Source organism: Lissotriton helveticus, chromosome 1_1, assembly GCF_964261635.1.
Source record: "Lissotriton helveticus chromosome 1_1, aLisHel1.1, whole genome shotgun sequence".
Classification (NCBI taxonomy): Eukaryota; Metazoa; Chordata; class Amphibia; order Caudata; family Salamandridae; genus Lissotriton; species Lissotriton helveticus.
The window spans coordinates 174,152,746-174,176,440 of NC_136057.1; the positions used below are offsets into that span (position 1 = coordinate 174,152,746).

Genomic DNA, 23,695 nt, shown 5'->3' on the forward strand with positions numbered 1-23,695 from the left:
GATAACCTAATTTGGAATGGGACCAGCTCCTACCTTTATTCTCCTAAAGGGGGCTGCACTACTGACTAGATCCCTCCCCTGGGTGGGACCAGGAAGGGGGGTGGCTACACCCCCCATCCTTTGTCCGGTTTCGCGCCAGAGCTGGGGCAGGGATGCCCCAGCAACTGGTTTGAACCGGTGTATGCACAGGACACCTTGTGTGCTCCAGGTATGTCTCATTCCTTTCAGGCCTGTCCTACCCAATACACAAAATCCTGTCTGGGGTGGTGCTAGCACCTCCCAAGGCAGGAAACCCTTTGTCCAAGCCTCCCTCGCTGGAAGGACTCCCAGCAGCAGGAGGTCAGACTTGTGTCTGTGGTGGCAGCATCCATTTTGTGATGCCAAGGCTCGAGTTAACTTTAACCGGGGTTCTCAGTTGCATACATGTCGTGCCCCTCTAGAAGGGTGGAATGCTACCCCCGTCGCCAGAATTGGCGAGGGGGTAGTATTCCAATTCGTATGACAACTTACTCGACATGTTTTGATAATGTTATACCAGAGTTAGCATTTAACCGCGAGGTTGATAATGCACTTAAGAGTATATGGTATAGCGTTATCATGGAACAGCTATTAGGACTTGGTTCCGCAAGCTGCAGACGGGCTCAGCTCATGCCAGAGCACCATCTCACATAATTCCAAGCACTCTGCGTTCAGGATTGATAAGGCCTGCCATAGGAGTGACTGATAGGAATATAAGTGTCCATTTTAGGGTTAGATATAGGTATACTATATCTATAGCAAAGGGTGATTACACCACCTTGCCCCAGCTATCTTGCAGCCAGTTGTGTCAGTTTTAGATGGCCAGCCAGGGGTGGCATAATACATGCTTCAGCCCCTGGTAGGCCCTGGGTACACCTATGCCCTGGATACCTAAGGTACACTGTACAGGGACTGATAAGGTGGCCCAGTACCAATTGGTAAATGCACCTAAAGTACATGGTTGTCAATTTAGAGAGAGAACAGCTAGGCTGTGGGTCTGATTAGCAGGCCCACAGCCAGGGAAAGGCGTAAATCAGTAAAGCAAAAAGCAAAAATCTGGGGTGACCATAGGATTGCAGACCCCACTCTCCTACAAGGTAGGACAGAAGCGGAAGGGTCTACAGACGCACCCCTATAGATATTTCTTTCTGGGGTGATCACACACTCACTACACTGCTGCAATGCCAAGAAAGGTAGTACAGAAGCGGATGTGTCAACAGACGTACCCCTATAGATATTTCTTTCTGGGGTGATCACACCTTCGCTACACTGCTGCCAGGCCAAGAAAGGTAGGACAGAAGCGGATGTGTCCACAGACGCACCACTATAGGTATTTCTTTCTGGGGTGATCACACACTCGCTACACTGCTGCCATGCCAAGAAAGGTAAGACAGACGTGGATGTGTCTACAGCCGCACCACTATAGATGTTTATTTCTGGGGTGATCACACACTCACTACACTGCTGCCATTCCAAGAAAGGTAGGACAGAAGCGGATGTGTCTACAGACGTACCACAATAGAAGTTTCTCTCTGGGGTGATCACACTCTCACAACGCTGCTGCCATTCCAAGAAAGGTAGGACAGAAGCGGATGTGTCTACAGACGGACCACTAGAGACATTTCTTTCTGGGGTGATCACACCCTGGCTAAACTACTGCCGTGATAAGAAAGGTAAGACAGAAGCGGATGTGTCCTCAGACGCACCACTATAGATGTTTATTTCTGGGGTGATCACACACTCACTACACAGCTGCCATTCCAAAAAAGATGGGACAGAAGCGGATGTGTCCTCCGACGCATCACGTTAGATGCTTCATTCTGGGTTGATCACACACTCACTACACTGCTGCCATGCCAAGAAAGGTAGGACAGAAGCAGATGTGTCTACAGACACACCACGATACGTGTTTCTTTCTGGGGTGATAACACACTCACTACACTGCTGCCATGCCAAGAAAGGTAGGACAGAAGCGGATGTGTCTACAGACGCACCACGATAGATGTTTCTTTCTGGGGTGATCACACATTCACTACACTGCTGCCATCCCAAGAAAGGTAGGACCGGAGCGGATGTGTCCACAGATGCACCACTATAGATGTTTCTTTCTGGGGTGATCACACACTCACTGCACTGCTTCCATGCCAAGAAAGGTAGGACAGAAGCGGATCTGTCTACAGACGCACCACTATAGATATTTCTTTCTGGGGTGATCACAGACTCTCTGCACTGCTGCCATGCCAAGAAAGGTTCATTTCATCCTTTTCATCTTTATTTTGATACACTGTATCATAAAAGTTACATAAAATAACACGGGTCATGCGAAGGATTATTGCATCATTACAACTATCATAAATAAATACAATTCAGCCATTAGTGATCATGAGGGAGAGGAATCAATCATAATGTAAAAACCATCCATAAATAATTTAAAAAGGCACAATAAAATCATTCTGACTTAAAATCACAGTGATCTTAACAATTTTAAAATTAATTTCTACGAATCAATAACCGTTCTCAATAAAGTCCTAAAATTTCTCCCCGACTTTTATCCTAAGTAAATTCACTGCTAGCAGAAATCTGCTAATACCAAAGACAATGACCTGGCGCGAATCTGTTTTTAGGATTCTTTCTGCTTCTCTACATGATCGCACACCTATGTTTATACAAAGAGGTTTAATCCATTTTTTCCTTGGGATCATGTATGCTGGGCAGAAAAACAAAACATGTGTAGCTTTCCCTGAGCACATCATGCATTTATCATTGCTGTCATTAGTCCACTTTGCTACACAAGTTTTTAACATTAATACTCCATATCTAAACTTTAAGTATGTTTTTGCCAATGGTGGATTTACTTCATTTAAAAACGATTCAAAGCTAGGACTTTCTTTAAATAGAAGAAATTCATTAGTCAATGATCCGTTTATTGTGTCGTTAATTCTATAGTTATTCATGAAAGCCCAGAAGGATACTTTCAAAATATTCTTTAACCCCGGGGTCAGTGTGGATGGATTACTCCAAAAGTGTGTTAGGCCAACCCTCTGTAACCATGTTCTAACATGTTTAAACCATGCAATACAGTTAGAGACATCTAAGTCTTTTATCTCTACTAGAGCCTCACTGTAGTCCAGCAACTCGGGTGTTGTCTAGATTCTGACCCAAAACATCAAAGGTCTAAGTATAGCGTGATGATCAGTACGCTTCATGTTGAGATCAAGGATCAACGGAATTGTTGGAGTGCGTACTGGTATTTTTAGCAAAGCTCTATAGAATTTATTCTCATTCACCTCAAACACCTTTTTGCATGACGGCCCCCACAATTCTGCCCCATATAAAGCTGTTGATTGTGCTTTGGACCGGAATACCTCAAGTGCTGGAAGCACCGCTTTATTGATGCTATTTCCATGTCTTTTTAGTATCGGGAGAGTGTTTTGCGTTAATAGCAACTTGCTCTTTTCAATTTGGGTTTTCCACTTCATTTTTGAATCAAGTGAAATGCCCAAATAACTAAAACTTTGGACATATTCCAGTTTTTGTCCGTTTAAGACCAGGTTTTCTCTGAATGAACTATGAGGATTTATTGCCATGTATTTTGTCTTGCTGGTATTAATCTCTAAACCCTTTTTGCTGCAGTAAGATTGAAAGGTATTAAGCAGGCATTGTAGGCCATTTGGTGTTTGCGATATAAAGATGGTATCTTCCGCAAATAATAGGGCCGGGATTTTCTCACCCCGCAGTTTCGGTGCATCGTTACTGCAATCATTTAAAAAAGAAGGGATATCATTAACAAATAAGGAAAACAAAGGTGGTGCCAGGACGCATCCTTGGCGAACTCCCCTTTTTATTGGGATTGGACTAGTTAGTTCGCCACCCGGACCCCACCTCACCTTTGCAAAATTGTTTTGGTGCAGTCTAATGACTTGTTCCAAGAGGTTGGTCGGTAGTCCCTGGCTATCAAGTGCTTTCCATAACAGATATCTGGGGATGAGATCAAACGCGGCCCTTAAATCAACAAATGCCACGTACAAATGGCCCCTCCTTAGATTAACATATTTCCAGCATATACAACTGAACCTGAACACTTGGTCTATAGTACTGGTTTTGGTTCTGAATCCTGCCTGGAATTTCGTGAGAACCTCTTTTTCATTGAACCAAATATTAATACGATTTAAAATGTGCCTTGCATACATTTTTTGTAAAACATCAATTAAACTTATCGGGCGATAGTTTGCGGGATCACACCTATCGCCCTTTTTAAAAATACAAATGATTTCTGCCCCCCTCCATGTCTCTGGTATGTCTTTTCCAGCAGCTATAAAATTACACAAGTAATTAACATATGGGCCCCAGACACTAGTATCATGCTTATATAAATCTCCAGGAATCATATCTAGTCCTGGGGCTTTACTAGTTTTGACTGTCTTAATGGCCATGATTGTCTCTTGAAGACTAAATTCTAAGTTCTCTTTGCTCAAGTTAGTTAGTGTCAGATCGTCTCCACAACTCCCAAACTCCGGGGCTGCGTACAGCTTTGTGAAATGGTCTATCCATGTCATTTCGTCCAGATAGACTTCTCTGGAGCCCTTTTCTTTCCTATTCCCATTAGCGACTATTTTCCAAAATGCTATGGAGTCCCTGCTTTTTGCTGCTGCCAACATGTCAAACCAAATAGCTTCGTCCCAAGATGCTTTGGCATTCTCAAGTACTTTCTTGTATTTTTGTCTTGCTTCCTTAACCATCAAGCTTTTTATTTTTGATGGCATATACTAATTCGGTTTTGGCACTACGACAGTCTTTATCATACCAAGGTTTCCCCATCTGCTTTTGATTTCCATTCTCTACATTTGCTTTAGCTTTTTTTGTTATCAGTGGAGCTATTTCTCTAAAGAAGCCCTTATGAGATTCTAAAAATATGTCCCTATTCACCTCAACAGTGGCATAATTACAAAAAGTACTTACAAAAATATTATAGATGCTTGCCAACTTCTCACCGTGCTCCAGCGTGTGTGCCCATTTCACCGAACGGCGATTATTACTCACTGTAACATTATCAATGCTGGTGCACCCTGTCATAGGGCTATCCAATAGACTGGGCATCAATCCACTTTTTAATACTAATTCAAGCGGTCGATGGTCACTCTCCACTCTCAGCTTGACCTTAAAATCTACCGCGTGTTGCCATAAGTCAAAGGATAGAGTAACATAATCTATTTTGCTTTGAGTGTTACTTCTACAGAATGTTGGAACCATCAGTGTATCCGAAGGCAGGCGACCATTACATGATCTTAAACCATGGCTCACCGTAGACTAATTATTTGTAGTGCTAGTGCTGCACGTGGAACAGGTTTACAGCTAGATAATGCTGGGATCTTGTTCGCCAAATCCTCATCTTCTAAGATCTCCTCCTATTATTATACCTATGCTTGATCCTACTAAATTTAAAATGGAGTCCAATTGGTCAATTATAGGTGACTCCTTTGATGCCAAGCCTGGTCGGTTATAAACGTTATATAAATGTAGCACCCTTTTGTCCTTAGTCACTATTTTTATGCCAAGGATGTCTAAGGAATCCGTCACTATTTGTTTTACGCTGACATTAAGGCTAACTTTTATCCAAATAGCTAAGCCACCAGAGGGTCTACCTCTTTTCGACGGAACAGCAGGTATAAAAAAACTTTTATAACCCACTCTGTGCACGATCTTTGTTTCCCAGGTTTCCTGTAGCAGAAAAATATCACTAGTTTCAATGAATTTATTCCACCCAGGATCCCTGTATTCTTCCTCAGTCCTGCAATGTTCCAAGAAATCATTTTTAGGTCAGGGCTGGCATTGTGATTAGGACTTATTATAATTTCTTCACCAGGTTTTAAGACGGTGCCATTTACAGATAATGCCTCATCATTGCTCTTGCAGCCCACCTCGTGTCCCCTGCCCAATTCACACGAATTCCTGATAAGTCCTGTGCCTGTCCTCTCATCTTCCCTGTGTGATGTAATCAGTACATTAGATTGTTGCAGTCAATCTACTGCTTCCAGCGGGGACAGCTCTTGGAATCTGTTAGGAGTTTCTGCAAGGAATAGATTATTTGTTTTTTTGTTCACTGCATTTTGAAGAGGTTTATAAAAATGTCCTTCTGGGAGTGCGTAAATGTTTGTGTTACAAATTAATGTTTCTTCATGTGCTCTCAGCAGGGAGCGAACCACATGGGGATGCCTAAAATTTACAACTATACAATCTCCCTGTATGTCTTTTAAGGAATTTCCCATCCACCCTACCCCTGCGCACCATTAGAATCTCACTTGCTTTGTTCATATTAAATTTTTTGTATTTAGATAGCCAATCCATGACTTTGTTCCTTAAGTTTTGCCAGGATTCTTTTTGGTCCCTTTTTGGGTCTCGCTGGTAATGCATCCAAAGGATGCGTCCAGCTGGAGACCTTATGTTATCTGTTACGGGGGAAGGACGGACAAGAGGGTGGTACGAGCTTTTGCCTGGATTTGTGTGCACGAACGCGCACGTCCCGTCCCGCGCCGTACACATGCGCGCGCATACAGACAGACACTCGCTCACACACACACCCCCTCCCCAGTCACACACACGCACTCCAAGACACATACACACACACACACACGCACGCACACACACATACACAGCCCCCCCCCCCGCACGCGCGCGCGCGCACACACATGCCCCCCCCCCGTCCCCTTTGGGCTGTACAGTGTTTCCCTGCAATTATTATGCTCCGATCCAGTTATGTTATCAGGAGCAACAGGAGCCCTCTTCCTTTGCTCAGGAGCCCCAGTAACTTCTGCGTTATTTCTTGGCCAAACTCTAGCCAAGCATCTTGCACCCGCTTTAGGAGAGTTTTTCGCTGTTCTATCCACATCCTCACAACCTCTGTTGCTCTCTATTAGTGTTGTAGATTTGCCCCTTCTGCAATTATTCCACTTCCTTCACCTACACATTTCCCTAAATGGAGTACTGCATCATATAATTGGGCAATCTTAATATTCATATCCCTTAATTTAATATCCATAGAATCGCTTATTTGGATGTGAAGAGGTTAGGGCTGTTTTAAAAATATCTGCCACAATTTGTTCAAGACCTCCTATTCTCTCTTTGTCCGTGCCTGCTTCAATGTATTCAGTGGCGTCTGTTTGTATCCCTATTGATCTCGCGCTGCAGCCTTTATTTTCAGATGTTTTTACATGAGTATTACAAACTTCCCCTTTCCCACCTAATTTTCCTTTCTTTTGGCAAAATTTCTTCCCCCTTAGCGATTTTTCACTTTTTTCCTCATTAGATAGTCCCACTGTCCCCACTACCTTTTGCGCCCGTAATCTACTTGAGATTCCCGGGCTTGCCTGGACATTTTCAGCAACTGGTTCAATTGTTGGATTATTGTGGACTAATGTAGAGTTAATATTATCCAGTTGCTTATCTAAACCAGGATTTGGGCACAAAGTTTTTGGTGGGGACTGTGCTCTAGCTGTCGTATATGTGGGAAGTTTTGAGGGGTCTAACGATAATCTTCTTTGCGCAATTTCGATTTCATGAGTTCAGCTTGCGTTATAAAATCATCCAATGTCCCAGCCGTTCCCTTCCTTTTACTCATAGTTAAATTAAACATGATCAAGTAACAATACTGGACCAAGGCGATAAGAAAGGTTAACAAATACCGCTAAGGGAGTAAACAATAAGTCAATACTAACCGGGAGTAGAGGAGGTATACTAGTAATTGTCCAAAGTATATTTTGTAGCAGTACCTTGAGCCAAATTACCGCCAAGAGAAAGGGCCCAGCCCGGCCTCCATCGGCCTCTGACTGCCTTAGACGGTCCCGCCCTTGCCCCGGGCTTAGGATGCGGGGGCTGTCCTTGATTTTTAAGAGCCTCCGGGCGCGGAATAGGCGGGTGCGGCTTCCTGCCGCAAGTGTCCCTGGGAGATGGAGTCCCCCCCTCTCTGCGGCCGCACTGGGATGACAAGAGGCTGCGGCGGCGGGGGGAGATGAACGCCAGGAGCAGGGTGCCAAGACTTGCAGGTAAGTGCCAGAAGCAGAAAATCAAGCATCAAGAACTGGGAACCAGAAATGAAATGAGTCCCGGTGCTTGAAATGGAGAACCCCAAGAAAGGTAGGACAGAAGCAGATGTGTCTACAGACTCACTCCTATAGATATTTCCTTCTGGGGTGATCACACACTCACTACACTGCTGCCATGCCAAGAAAGGTAGGACAGAAGCGGGTGTGTCTACAGACGCACCACTATAGGTATTTCTTTCATACAGAAATAATGACCAACAGCAAAATAAAGACTTTTGACTGTCCTTCTGTCTACATGTATTACAACAAATGAGAGGCTGGAGACTGGCCCACCGGCTCCCATCACTAGGGGAGTCGGTCTAAAAGCCGAGTAGATTCACATGGCATGGAGTGGTACTTAACAGAAACGCTGCTGCTCTCACAAGAGTAAGGCAAATTGAAGGTCAGAGGCACAAAGAACTTGCAATTGTCACATCTTTTTAGCGGAAGCAGCTAGTGGGGTGGCAAAGAAAGATCACATATATGAAGCAAAGACATATTGAGCAGTTTGTAAAGCCTCTCTATGAATGCTTCATGACCCATTGAGAATACCTCTTTCCAGGCTGTTCACAGGGTTCTGAATCAGGGTGATCCCAAAGTGCAGATCAGTGGAGCATCAATATAATCTAGTCACTCCATACACCACTTACACACAACCTTGACAGTATTGACGGACGGTAGCTGTTGTATGTGTATCCAGAGGCCCCTTTTCCCGAAGACGTGTCACTGACTGAATAAGATTTACAGGCATGAAACATGTAGAAAAGAACACGGGGAAAGGGTCACACCTCGCTTGTACTTGGAAAATTTAATCCTAAGTGTTTCCACACCAGAACCAAAACGCTATTCTGCCGATCACAGCAGTGTAATTCATTGAGTGAAACCATGCTAGATTCAGGATTCTCTCACCAACCTTGCAAGCCAACTCTTAGAGGAGTGAGGAGCAGGCTCTATGATGAAGCATAGAGCCTCATCATAGAGCTGGGGGTGAATGTTTTGCCATTATGCAACATTCCATCCATCATCTTGTGTGTTTTGCTGTTCACTCCATGTGGGAAGGGTATGCCCAGACGTGGGTCCTGTGCTCACTAAGCCACTGGAGTCAAGCTATCCTGGCTGAAGACTGATAGCCAGAAACCGGTCCTAGGATGCTTGATTCCTGCCCAGGAAAGACATGGCTTGGCAGTTCGGGCTGGACTGTTCCCATGAGGCACAGGGTCAAGACTGATTTGTATATGGCCATGTCTGAATTGGGGTGGCGTGGTGAGCAAAATAACGATGGATTAATCCCAGATCTGTGACTGGGGGTGAATGTTTTGCCATTGTGCAACATTCCGTCCATCATCTTGTGTGTTTTGCTATGATGAAACATGGCATCTTGTGCGGGTGAGGGCCCACCGTCCTAAAAAGAAAATCCTCGTGTTCAATGTATGTTTTATTTGCTGGCTGTTAGTAGGATTTCGAGCATACCCCATCTGTTCTTGTCCTATTGTTTTCAGTCTATTTTGGGAAGTTGATGTGATGGACCTATAACTCTCCTCGGTTTAATAGTGATCACAGCCTACATTCTGTCATGCTGCAGTTCCTACAGGTGCAGCGCATGTCTAGAGAAGTGGGCAGATTCAAGGCAGGGATTGATCCTTTCGTAGCTTAGAATAGACTATTTTGAAGAGAAAAGATGAGCTTTCATTGTCCAGATTTCCTCTGCTTTGGTTGAGTGGATGCCGCTGCACTTAGACATCTTTCAGAGAAGGCAATGTTTGCTCCTCACCTTTGTGCCTAAAACTCAACCGTTCAATGGACTTTACTGATGTTTTCCACTGACTCAATCATCACTTGCACCTCTTCATCTCACCTCATTTCGTAAAGGTGCCACCTTAGGTAGACCAGCCAAGCTGCAACTAGGTTGGTCATGAGCTTCTTTGTTTGCTGGTATTTTTTTTTACCAGTTCCAAGCAGAGGTCGCTTTCTGCATGCAACAGATCTTAGACTGTTGGACCCAAACTAAAGAGCTGGACAAATGGACAACCTAGAAACTACTGATGTTGCTGTGTCAGATAATGTAGTTGGGATGTTGGCTGAGTGCCTGTGGTAGAGATGTGTGGAACCTACAGGTTGCCTGTTTCAACGGTGGTTGGGCTGTACTTGCGAGTGCTTTTGATAATTACCTGTTAGTGACCATTCAGTTTGTGATGTGAACAACACATGGAAAATATTGGTCCTGACATTTCGCTATTCGCATGCTGTCCAGGATGAGCTGAAATTTGATATCATACCTGTTGGCATCTGGCACAAAGAGCATCAAAATCCTGGAAAACAGCATAATAGTTTATTATCTTCTGTGCTATAGCTACAAATTATAAAATGTCGTAGACTGAATGGGGGGGGCGAAATCGGCAACATTCTTGACACCATAGACGTTTGAATACCAATGGAAGTAGTGTGAGGTTTAAAGTGTTTTCATGATTGCATATTTTGGGGATGTGTGAAACGGGTCAAGGGGACTTCTGACTGTTATATTGGATGCGGAGAGGATAGGGCCATCTGGACATGCCTCTTGGTATGTGTGAATTGATGACAGTAGATTTCATTGAGTCCTCTTGCCTTCCCAGGACGACATCCTCTCCTTTGAGACCGAGAAGCAGTCTGTCTACATGCAGATTTACCGGCCTGTGTACTTCCAGCTGGTTGATGTCCTGCTCCACAAGGCCCAGTTCCCTGCGGATGAAGAGTACGCGTCCTGGTCGTCTGATGAGAAGGAACAGTTCCGGATCTACAGGTACGTGAGCCTGGGTGGGAATTAGTCTTCAAAACTGCTGGGTAAAGGCAGTGGCCAGGAGAAGCCTCTATATGAAGGACATAAAGATGGGAAAGTAGAATGTAGCAGCAAGTGATGACCGCGAGTTTACTTTGACCAGTCAGATCATACTTGGCCCCCCACTTTACCTTCATTGATGTGTCTGGTCTTTTATTCTCTTTACCAAAATAAAGTATCATTTACAACAGATTCCATGTCTTGAAGACAACCTCCCCCCAAGACCTGCTGTCCCAACGTTGATGACATTGTTGGCTTGCACCAGTGGTGTTCAAGCCATTGCAGGGAAACACATGGTATTAATATTCTAGTGCACAGGATTGTCACCACCAGGAAGGGTTGTCCCATTGGTCTGACATTGGACAGGTTCTGTATACCCTCATATATTTGGGTTTGCATACCTTGAATGCTTGACAGGTATGTTTGAACCCTAAGATTTGTAAACACCCTGGCCAGGTGGTAATGTTTCTTGAGAGAGACAGAGAAGCTCTTGATAAAGATGGCTCTCAAGTAGCGTAGTAAACCTACTCCCCCTTCTGTATTGTGCCCATGTACAGGTTGTTATCACTTTTGGAATCATGTGGTTGGTTGTACAGTGACCAGCAGAGTTGACGCCTGGAGGGCTTTGCTGGTCGGTCTTCTTTGGTGGCAGAAGAGTAAAAGAGGAGCCCTGCCTAGCAGTCTGGCACATTTAGAATATTTAACTCTATAGAGAAAGTGCACTTGTAACACGTCCTGCTTACTTTTGTAACTTCATTTGCAGTCTGATCGGTCTAATTTCAAAGACTAACGCACTGACCATTGCTCCCCTGCTTAAAGTAGATCCTCTCAACTTCAATAAAATCACGTACACACTTTCTCACCCCATCTTCTTTGACCCCGTCAACTGCCAACCCATACATACTCCACCTTGCAACACACTCCTGCATCCATATCTAGTCTCTTGACCCACTTTCGGCTCCCAGACCATATCTCTCCGCTCATATCCCTCCACCCTCTTGGCCTATATCCCTCTACCCTCTCTGCCCATACCCACCTGCCCTCTCAACCCATATCTCTCTGCCCTCTCAACCCATATCTCTCTGCCCTCTCAACCCACAGCCCTCTGCCCTCTCAGCCCACATCTCCCTGCCCTCTCAGCTCATAACCCTCAGTCCTCTCGGCCCATATGTCTCAGTCCTATTTCCTTTATCCCTCTGCTCTCTCACCCTTAGCCCTCCACTCTCTCAGCCCATAGCCCTCCACTCTCTCAGCCCATAGCCCTCCACTCTTTGAGCTCGTACCCCATTCTCTCTTTGTCCATGTCCCATCCAGTAACAATGTAAAGCGTGTCGATGTTTTTCTTATAGTAGAGCTGCAGGATGTTTGATGTGGTTATGGTTGTTCCTGGAGTGAAGATGAGAAAGAGTTGATTGTGTGGGATAGTTGAGTTTGCGGTTAAGAGAGTAAATGAGATGAAGGAGTTAGGTTAATTACCCCAATTCCGGGTGGTCATTACTGTTCTAAGTGCCTTTTTATGTGTATTGAAGTGCTGTCGGGTATAGGACTGCCTTCACTTGCACCTTGATAACTCAGCTTGGGAGCATCTGCTACAACTGAGGGATTGTGTGGGTGGTGAGGAGGTGCCCACCATGTTGCAGAGGTTGAGGGAATAGCCTGGGAAAGATTGGCATGTACTCTTTGATATTGATATTATTGTTCATGGTGTACAATAGGTTGCGCCTGTACAGTGCACGGGTTTACTGTAGTATGCATAGGCTGTCTACAGTTAACCTTCATGGGCACAAATTTACATGATCCTCCCCCTGGGTGTCAAGGTCACTCATCACACAAGAGATTTTGGAATAAGTGTCTGCTAGGAATGCAGCGACAGTCCTCTTTGGAGGTTATTACAGCACAGAGGCGTCAGCTATGGATATGGAGCTAATGATGCTTCCAGCGACAATGTGACCACAGGATACATATTTAGGATGAGGGATCACCTTATTTATTTATTTATTTTGAAATTTGTAAAGCGCATCACATGCCCTAGGGCGTCTCGGCGCTGTGAACGTTGCAGAAGATGGGGTGAATTATTGATTGAACAGCCAGGTCTTTATTCTTCTCCTGAAAGCTAACAGAGTGGGACTGGATCGAGTGTCTAAATCGAGAGAATTTCAAAGTTTGGCTGTAGAGACAATGAAACTTCGATCGCCCCAGGAGGCTGTTTTAGTGCGTGGTACGGACATCATGAGGGCGTTGGAAGATCGTAGTAGTCGGTTAGGGACATGGAAAGCTAAGGAGTTGAGAAGGAACCGGGGTCCTAGCTTGCGTTAGGCTTTGTAAGCGATGCATAAAGCCTTGAATTTAATGCGGTTTTTTACTGCAAGCCAGTGGTAACTTTTGATAATATGGGCAATGGGTTTGAACTTAGGAGTTCCCGAGAGCATTCTTGCCGCTGCGTTCTGTACCGACTGTAGTTTGCGGATAACTTGTTGCTGGGCATTGATAAAAAGTCTGTTACAATAATCCAAGGAGGACATTACAAAAGCTGTGACCAGTATTTTTCCAGAATTGGGGGGGAGAAAGGGGAGGATTTTTTTTATAGTTATCAGTTTGTAGAAAGAGGAAGAGACGATGGCATTGGCATGAGCGGCAAAAGTGAGTTTGTCGTCCAGTACTATACCTAGGTTCCTAACCTTGGTGACAGGGTTGGGCGGGGGACCTAGTTCTGTGGGCCACCAGGCAGTGGGCCAGGTCGGGCTGAGCTTGCCAAAGATCATGACTTCCGTTTTCTCGGAATTTAACTTCAGACAATTTGTGGCCATCCAGTCGCTGATCGCGAGCATGCCGTGCTGGAAGTTGGCTGCTATTTCCTGTCCATTGTTTTTTATGGCCAGGACCAACTGGGTGTCGTCCGCGTAAGACGTAAGGCTCATCCCATGAGACTTGATGACTCTTGCTAAATCAGTTACACAAACATTAAATAGCGTTGGGCTCAGGGATGAGCCCTGTGGGACGCCACATGGTAGTGTCATCTGAGCAGATCTGAAGTTTCCTAGCGTGACTGTCTGGGTGCGATTGGAGAGGAATGATGAAAGGAGGTCACTGTCTTTATCCTGGACACCTATGCTGTTGACACGGTCGATCAAGATGTTATGGTCGACCGTGTCAAAAGCAGCGGAAAGGTCCAGTAGAATGAGCACAGCTGTGCCTCCTTGGTCTAAAATGGCTCTTATTTCATCTGCCGCTTTGATCAGGGCTGTCTTCGTGCTGTGATACTTGCGGAAACCAAATTGTGTATCATCCAGGAGATGATGGTCTTCAATGTATTGTGAAATTTGTGTGTTCATGAGTTTCTCGACTACCTTGGCTGCGAAAGGTAAGCTAGCAATTGGTCTGTAGTTTTTAGTATCTTCTGCGTCCAAGTGAGGTTTTTTCAGAAGAGGTTTGACAAGGGTGTCTTTCCAGATATCGAGGTAAATGCCAGTGCGAAACATGGAGTTAAATATTTCTGCTAGTTGAGGGGCTATGATGTCAGCCGCCAGAAGGAGGATGGCAGGGGGGCATGGGTCATTGGCCGATCCAGATGTAACGGAAGTCATGACTGTAGTGACCTCCGTGGCCGTGATTCGTTGAAACTGATTGAATGTGGGCCTATGGTCGCTTATGGGTTGCCAGGATGCAGGTTCTGTGGGGTGGTCAGAGAAATTGATGTATATATTATTAACTTTATCAAAGAAGTAGGTGGCTAGGTTGTTGCAGAAGGCTTGCGACTGTGGTGGGAGGGTCTGAGAGGGTAGATGTGATAGTTTGGAAACAACCTGGAAGAGTTGTTTATTGGAGTTATTGGATTTTTTGATCAGATTAGAGAAATATAAGCTTTTTTCTTGGTGGATCATGGCTTTATATTTAGTAAGTTCTTTTTTGTAGAGAATTTTCTCATCGGAGGAATACATTTTTCTCCAGTGTCTCTCTCGGTTTCTACACAACTGTTTTTGTTCCCTGAGGGCGCTGGTGAACCAAGGGGCAGATGGGGAGTTTCGATTTTTAGACTGGGATTTTTTTGGAACGAGTTTGTCCATGACAGTGGTTAGCCAGTGTGTGTAGTCTATAGCAGCTGAATTAGGATCTGTGGGGAATTTAGGTTGTGATTTAGGCAAGAGATCCTTAAGTTGTTGACTATGAAGGTCTTTCCAAGATTTGAATGATTTTGGTATACTTTTTATGGTGATGGGTGGTGATGGGGTATCCAACGGGATTTCAAATAATATAGCATGGTGATCTGACCAGGCAAGGGGCCGAACCTCTTTCACCTTAATGTTTTTGATGTTGGTGAATAACCCATCTAAGGTGTGGCCTGCGTCATGGGTGCTACTTTGAACCAGTTGGGTGAGGCCTTGTGAGAAGTTGGCCTGATGTATGATGTCTCCAGTTCTGGGGGCACCTTATACCAGTCCAAACAATCCCTTATGGTGGTGGTTGTAAGTCAACCTTATAGACAAGCTATCCTAGGGGGTAGCATGGACTAAGCAGCCTTAAAGGCTTAACTTCAAAGGGCGAGTAAAGCGAGCTGTTTTACCATATACAATCCTGTAATATCAAATGAAAGGACACCACACAAGTTATATATTATCAAAATATATGTATTTATTCTTAGAATAATCCCCACTACTCTTTATGAGCAATGAAGCACAAGCGTTTAAATAAAAGCACAGTTAAACATAGACAAGTTGCACATTTTGGATGAGGCCGGTGGCCACTCAAACCATATATCAATAAAGTGGTATAACAATCACTCATCGATCTGGGGTAAGGCCTAGGGCCTTGGGAATCGCTTGGACTACGATGCACTAACAGCAGTTAGGGCGGCAGTAGCCCGCGGAATTCGGGTGCAGTGCAGAAGGCACAAGCATGCACCAATGCAAAGTCAATGGTGCGTAAAAGTTATCGAGTTACAGTTTTAAGAGTCTTCCGACTGGGCTAGAAGGACAAAACTTTAGACTTAGACACTAGAGGTGTAACACACTACAGGAGCACCGGCGTTCAAGAGTTACCTCACCCACAGGAAGCGGGTGCACAGGTGCAAAGGTGTGTGGGGTTTCGTCACGAAGATCTAGGGTGCCTGGAGATGAAGATGCTGCAGGCGTCCAGAAGAGAAGTGTCCGGTGCGATCCAAGGGTGGATCGAAGTTGTAGAGTACCTGAAAGCAGAGGGGACAGAGTCTGGGTCACTAGCCAGTGACCAGGAAGGAACCAGGCAATGTTGGGCGCAATCAGGTCGATGCCGTGTAGCTTCTCTCCGCTGCCACGTGGTCTCTGGGGCACCGAGGATGTCCTGGAGTGAATCACGAGCTGTCCCACGAAGGCTCTTGCTGTGGGCGGTGTTGGCTTCAAGATCAGAGTCAACAGGCCTTGGCAAATGCAACCCACGCAGGAATCGAAGATGGCTTAACACTCGGACCAGCAAGGTCTGAGCGGGTGCTACTTTTCAGGGGAGCTAGTGCCAGTCTGGAGCAACCAGACTAGCTGTGTAAATTCAAGGTTTCGGCGGTATTGGGGCCACTAGCCAACAGGCAAGCGACCGGACCAACGCGTCGAGCAGAAAGATGCAAAAGGGCCCCACGCAGCACTCGTCGAGTGTGGAGGGATGAGCTTCGGTGCACAAGGTGCTCGGGGCTGGAGCTTCTCAGACTCCAATGCACAGCTTGGAGGGGGCCTTGGATGCTGCACGGTCAGCGCTTCGTTGTTTCTCCAAGATGGCCGCTCCCACGCTTCAGGTCGCCTCCACGGGTCTCAGCTCTGCAGGGACTGTGGATCGGGCTGTTAGAACGCAGGCACGCTGGGTCTTGTCGATCTCTGTCGCTCGAGTTCCGGTGGGAACTGCAACAAAGCAAACGTCGAGGTGCTGGATGGTGCCTGTTTGCACAGGGTGGTCACTCCTTGACCACAAGGGAGATTCTTCAGTCTTCCACGAGGAGTGGGATGTCGAAGGGTCCAGAGTTTCGTTTCATAAGTTTCAGTCAGGATAATCTGATGTGCATTGGCACTGCTCCCACCTATATTCCAAATCTGGGGGCTGGATTACCTGCTAGGTCCCTCCTATGGGTGGGACCTGGAAAGGGGGTGGTTACACCCCTTTCCCTTTGTCCAGCTTCGCGCCAAGACTGGGGCAGGATTGCCCCAGAACCGGTTTGACTGGAATCTGCCCAGGGACACCTTGTGCGCCCCAGGCAGTGTCTAGTTTCATTCAACCCTCCCTGCTACAATCCACTATCTCCTGTCTGGGGTGGTGTGACGCCTCCCTGTGACAGGAAACCCTTTGTCCAGGCGTCCTCTGCCGAGTTTCGGTCAGGAGCAGGAGGCCAGACATGTGTCTGTGGCAGCAGCATCCATTTTGTGATGCTGGGGCTCTGGTTAGGATTAACTGCGTTTTAGTAAAGTAACATGCCTGCACCCTCTAGAAGGGTGGGATGCTATCCCCATTACCAGGACTGGCAAGGGGATAGTATTCCATTGTGTATGACACCAAACACGACATGTTTTGATGAAGCCAAACCAGAGTTGCAATAACCGTAAGGATTATAATGCACTTAAGAGTATATGGTATGGCAGTATCACTGGAACAGCATTAAGGAATTGGTCCCAACACTGCAGTCAGGCTCAGCTCATGCTAGAGCACCATCTCACATAAAACCATGCACTCTGCCTCCAGGACTGTAAAGGCCTGCCATAGGAGTGACTGATAGGTATAGATGTGTCCAGATATAGGTTTAGACATAGGTATACTATATCTAAGCAAGGGGTGATTACACCACCTTGCCCCAGCTGTGGGAACAGTCAGTTGTGTCGATTTAAGTACCAGCCAGGGGTGGCAAAAGATATGCTGCAGCCCCTGGTAGGCCTTGGATGCACCTAGGCCCTTGGCACCTAGTGTACACTGGATAGGGGCTGACAAGGTGTCCAGTACCAAATTGGTTATGTACCTATAGTAAATGTCTGTGAATTTAGAAAGAGAACAGCAGGCTGGGGGTCTGATTAGCAGGCCCACAGCCACATTAAGTCGAAAACCAGTGAAGCAAAAAGCAAAAATTGGGTGACCATAGGATAGCAGACCCTACTCTCCTACAGGCCTATTGCCTTTAGTTCTGATTGGAGGGTATATGAGTCTCTATCATTGGGGTTTTCCAAGAAGAAGTTAAAATCGCCTAGGATTATGGTGGAATTGTCAGTGGCTAGGGATTCTGCCATCTCAATGAAGGTGGTTAGAAACTGAGTTTTGCTACCAGGTGGACGGTAGAGTAGGATACCCTTGAGGCGCTGGCAGGGGCCGAGGGCTATGGAGAAGTGTAATGCCTCGCAGGTTGTAAGAGGGACTGGGTTAATAACAGTTTTAAAAATGCTACGATAGATTATAGCAATTCCGCCCCCAGTTTTTAGAACTCGGTCTTGTCTAAGAATGTTATAACTTTCTGGGACAGCCACTAGGAGATCCGGTTCTGAGGATGGATTGGTCCAAGTTTCCGTAATAAAGAGAAGGTCCAAATTGTGGGAGATAATTAGATCAGCGGTTTCCTCTTTGTTTGCACAGGTACCTGGCGTTGATGATGGCTGCTGCAAAGTTAGATACATTTTTTTATGTTTTAAAGGTGGTAGGGGTGCAGCATGGGAGTTTATTTTGCTCTGAAGTTTGAAGAGACAGTGAGAGCATACTTTAGTAATGTAGGCCCGATCGCAGAAGGAAAAACATGTATCGGGGCATGTGGCAGGGGGCCTTAAGTTAAGTAAAGCCGTATGAGAATAATGGTACCTGATTGTATCATTGTTTGGACCATAAGGTATGGCTCTGGGCTCGGACCAGGCGCGGACGGGCGCAGACGGGCTTGCCTGAGGCGCGCCGCTGGCGCGCCCGCTGCGCTTGCGCTTGCTGCGCTTGCGCTTGCTCTGAGCCCTTTGTAGTGTGGGGAGCCTCAGCAACTGGTGTGCTAATTCCGGCATCCGCCGGAAGTGCTGCAGAAGCTCCCGTGACAGCCCTCCGAGCAATCGGCACAAGCCGTGTCGGACTGGGGCTTAGGGAGGAACCTGCAAGCGGAATTCAGGTAGGGACAGTATTTCACAATAGTAGTTTAAAATACAAAGGTGTATTAAAAAAGATTAAAAGCAACGGCGAGTCTATTCAATCAGGCTGCGCGCGTTCAGTGCAGTGAGCTAAAAGCGGCGATCGCAATGGTAGGTTGTAAATGTCACATAAATTTAACAGAGTTAGTAAGCAGTGGCGGCAACTCTAGTAATTCAGGCTGCACGCGTTCACCTTCCAGGTGATATCAGAGAAGATTAATGCATGTATACTCTATGCTTCTGTTTCTACTTATGATGATGTAGCTGGGTGACAGTGGGTCAGATGAAGAGGATACGCCTAGTCTGAGAACAGATATATTGTTGATAAGGAGGTAAAGAGACAGTCATTCATGTCACTGCTGTTCCGGAGTTTGCTTGATGATCTTGTATTTAAGAGTGCCCTTGAGAAGGTGGATGAAGAGATCACATGAGGGTCGGAGAAATCATGTGGTGTAAGGCAACATTGGTGACATAAGCGGGTGCTGAGTGGGCCATCAGGTCTATGCTGCAGAGTGGAGTGGAGTGGGGTCTGGTTGCTCCGGTGTATACATAGGTTGCGTGAATGCTCCATACTCACCAGAGTGATTAACTAATCTAACCTTGGAATGAGCTCAGATTGTTTGGTGCCAATGCCTCCTTCTCCCAGAGCAAGCTCACCCCTTCCCGCAGCAAGGAGAGTCAAGAGATGGTGGGGTTAACTTTCAGACTCTGGAAATGGAAACTTGATTCAAGGTGGTTCTCTTCTCGCTCAATGATGCACAAGCATACCAAAAGTTTTAGAAAAAAATAAGCCGTGATCTTGGGTAACCAGAGTATGTCCCGTGTTTGCTAATGGCCAAGGTGGCTGATCAATTTGCTTGTCCTGGTACAGGTACTGATCAGGATGTTTCATAAACTGAGCTTAAAACATTCTGTTGTAGAGATGTGAGAAGAGACGGGTTTACTCCAAGTTTACAGGCCATAGGCCCGGATGGAGCATAGCAGCAATCTGTGGCAGAAAGCACTGGAGACTGTGGTTCTGCCCTCACATCGTTTGAGAGGCCACGCAGCTGCAACTCACTAGCTCTCACCTGCTCTTGCCTTTGCATTGCACATTAGCATAGCATTGCAGAGCCACACATCCGTCTCCATCCTTGCCCTCAAGCCACTAGAGACGTCCGCAGCATACCTGCTTCCCTCTTGGGATCTGGGAATGACGTGGTAGAACTGGGTCTGTTTGAAGAACTGTGAGGTTGGGAAGAGACGCAGAAAATGCCTGAAAGCCCTCTTCTAATGAATGTCTTTCTGCAGATTCCTCACTTAAGGAATATCCTACCACATGCCAGACTGACCCTGAAAACCCTTGTTCGAGGCATATGAGCTGCAGGTTGTACATTTAGCAATAGATCGCTACCTGGAGTTGGGCTCGGATGATTGCAGGTTGTTGTTGTCTTCTTGGAAGAAGTCTTTGTAGTCACGAGATAGGTGACTCCTTCCTTGGACAATACTGCGCATGGTCATCGACTCCATCCTCCGATTGTTTTTTTCTGCCACTGGGTTCGGATGAAAGTTTTCCGCTCCGGCTAGAAAATACTTTTTCGGCATTTTCAAAGCGTAAAACTTTAGACAAACAACTTTCGACATCGAAGACACTTTTCGACATCACTAGCTACATCCCGGTGCATCGACGCGGGCCGTTGGGCCCATCGGCGCCGTACGGCCTACGCCTCATGGAAAGAACTCCATTCAAAAGATGCCCGGTATGTCGAGCAAAATTCCCTCATAGCGACCATCACGAGGTTTGCAACCTCTGTCTCTCGCCAGAACACGAGTCGACCTGCACAGCCTGTGCCTCCTTCCGATCGAAAAAGACCATTCGGGATCGGAGGGCCCGTCGACACGAGATGGGGAGATCAGCGCCAGCACCGGAGGCCATCTTTGAGGAGGAGATCGGCGAACAGAACGTCTCCGAGGACGAGAACCCACTCAAAGATATCTCTGCGGACGAGGCTCCACTCGACGCCGAGGAAGACTCGCCTGATCTCCAGATCATATCGGGAGCAGAGGACTCGGACGACTCGATTGCATCTCGACAACCCGTGAGTACCTCTGCCCCTGCACCACAGACACTGCCCAAACCAAAGGCAACGGTCAGCACTCCGCCCATGGGGCCCAGTCGAGACCGAAATCTACCCTCTACCTTCCGGCTCGGCTCCGAGGAAAAAGACTACGCCTTCCGGTGCCTCGGCACCGAAAAAACACATATGCCAATTCCACCTCCTCCATTGGCACCGAAACATCCTTCCACACCGAAGGACTCTTCGGCACCGAAGCCAACACACCCTTCAGCGCCCAAAGACTCTTTGGCACCCAAACCTACACAGGCATCGGTTCCGAAACCAAAAACAGTAACGGAACCGAAAGCTTTGACTCCGAAACCATCCGGCTCCAAAAACAAAGACGGGAAGATAGACTCCGGCGCAACAGGACCAACAAAACCTGTCTCCACGCCGAAATCTTCGATAACAGTACCAAAGACCACAAGGCCTGATACACACAAGCCTAAAGAACCTTCGGCACCGAAGAAATTGCCACAGGACTCAATAACTCCTCCTAAGGCAAAAACCGCTAAAGAACCACTATCGACACCGAAGAAATCGGCGCCGAAGAGGACTATACAAGAGGAAGAGCTATTTAGACCAGATCCAAAGCAGAAAAAGGTCTATATCAATCCAAAAACTGGACATGTGGAAGCCATTCCACACAAGAAAAGAGCAGCAGACACATCACTTCCAACTGTGGTACCTGCTAAAAAGGATTGTGCAACATCTCCAATGCACCCTTCCTCTCTTTCACCTTCTTCCTCTCCTATCAATCCATATATTGAGCCCATAACTTCTCCTGCTCAATCTCCTGCATCATCACACCACACTGACGAAGAGTATGATTTAGGTGGGGGGGATGATGTACCAGATACACATACATATCCCTTAGATGAGGATGAAGATGTCAACCCAGATTATACCAAAGCGGATGATGCATATCATTTCCAACCAAATAATGCACCAGACATACCTGATCCTCAGTATTACCCAACAAAACATTCCCCTCCAGAGGATAGTATTGGGTTCAATCATCTACTAAACAGAGCTGCACGGAGTTCCAATGCACTCTGATGCCATTGAAGAGGATTTCATATTAGACACTTTTGAGCAATCACAGAGATCTACTCAAATACCACCTATGATCAAGGGGGTCATTAAACATGCCCCAGATATTTTTAAAGTCCCAGTAAGGTGTAGGGTACTAAATCCAAGAATAGAGAAAAAGTATAGGCCAGCACCATCAGATCCTATCTACATTAAGGGACACCTACCATTGGACTCTTTAGTAGTGTCAAATGCACGTAAAAGAGCCAATTCCCAGACTTCTGGGGACACCCCTTCCCCCCGACAAAGAATCAAAAATCATTGATGCGTCAGGGAAACGGATTGCTGCACAAGCAACAAACATATGGCGCATAGCAAACACACAAGCCTTACTCTCACGCTACAATAGGGCTCACTACGACCAACTAGAAAAGTTAATGGACCATCTGTCAGATCAATACAAAGATCACGCAGCAGAGCTCTTACAGGAAGGCAAACTAATATCAAATGCCTCCATTAAATGCGCACTAGATGTAGCTGACACAGCATCTAGGGCAGTTAAAACCAGTGTTATCCTCAGGCGTCATGCATGGCTATGCATTTCCGGTTTCAAACCAGAGGTGCAAACTACCATCCTCAACCAGCCCTTCAATCAGAACCAATTGTTCGGGCCAGAGGTAGATAATACGCTAGAAAAGATGAAAAAGGACACAGACACTGCTAGGTCTATGGGTGCATTACTATCTACCCAGACTAGAGGTTCTTTTCGTCGCTCCTCTTATAGAGGAGGCTCCAAGCAGACCGGTGCAGATAACACGTCATCTTTTAAAACACATACACAAACCCCCTCTAATAAAGGTTACTATAGAGGAGGGTACAGAGCAACAACAATAAGGGAAGAGGTAGCGGTAACAACAACAACCGCTCCTCTTCCACTCCCAAACAGTGACTTCCCTCTGCCTCCCCTACAACATTCCACACCAGTAGGGGGCAGAGTATTACAGTTCCTACCTGTCTGGGATTCCATCACAACAGACAGGTGGATAAGACAAATTATCCAACATGGCTACTGCCTAGAACTCACAGCAACCTCCCCAAACATACCACCCAGGCAGCGTCCAATGCCCACAGAACACATAACACTGCTTCAACAGGAAGTTCTAGCACTTCTACAAAAAGATGCTATTCAAGAGGTCCCCTTACAGGAACAAGGAACAGGAGTCTACTCCCTGTATTTCCTAATACCCAAAAAGGACGGGACATTAAGACCAATCCTCGACCTCAGGCCCCTAACCCACTACATTCAATCAGATCATTTTCACATGATCACTTTACAACAAGTACTCCCATTACTACAACAGGGAGACTTTCTGACAACACTAGACCTAAAGGACGCCTATTTTCATATTCCTATTGTTAAAACTAGGTCATGGACAATCAATATTTGCCCGGCGGTATCGCCTCTTTAACCCACAAAATATTAATCAATGAAGAGGCAGGCGCTGGAGACTGGAAGGCAGGAAACAAGGTTTATTCTCTCCGGACGAGAACACATCAGTT

General features: G+C 46.2%; 1 protein-coding gene across 1 annotated transcript in view; it reads left to right on the forward strand.

Moving 5' to 3' along the window:
* Positions 1–23,695, forward strand: part of IPO13 (importin 13) — a 651,059-nt gene that overhangs the window by 363,005 nt on the left and 264,359 nt on the right. Inside the window, exon 5 of the mRNA XM_078661811.1 lies at positions 10,709–10,875. Coding sequence (XP_078517937.1) covers positions 10,709–10,875 — 167 coding nt within the window. The remainder of the gene's footprint in view (positions 1–10,708; positions 10,876–23,695) is intronic.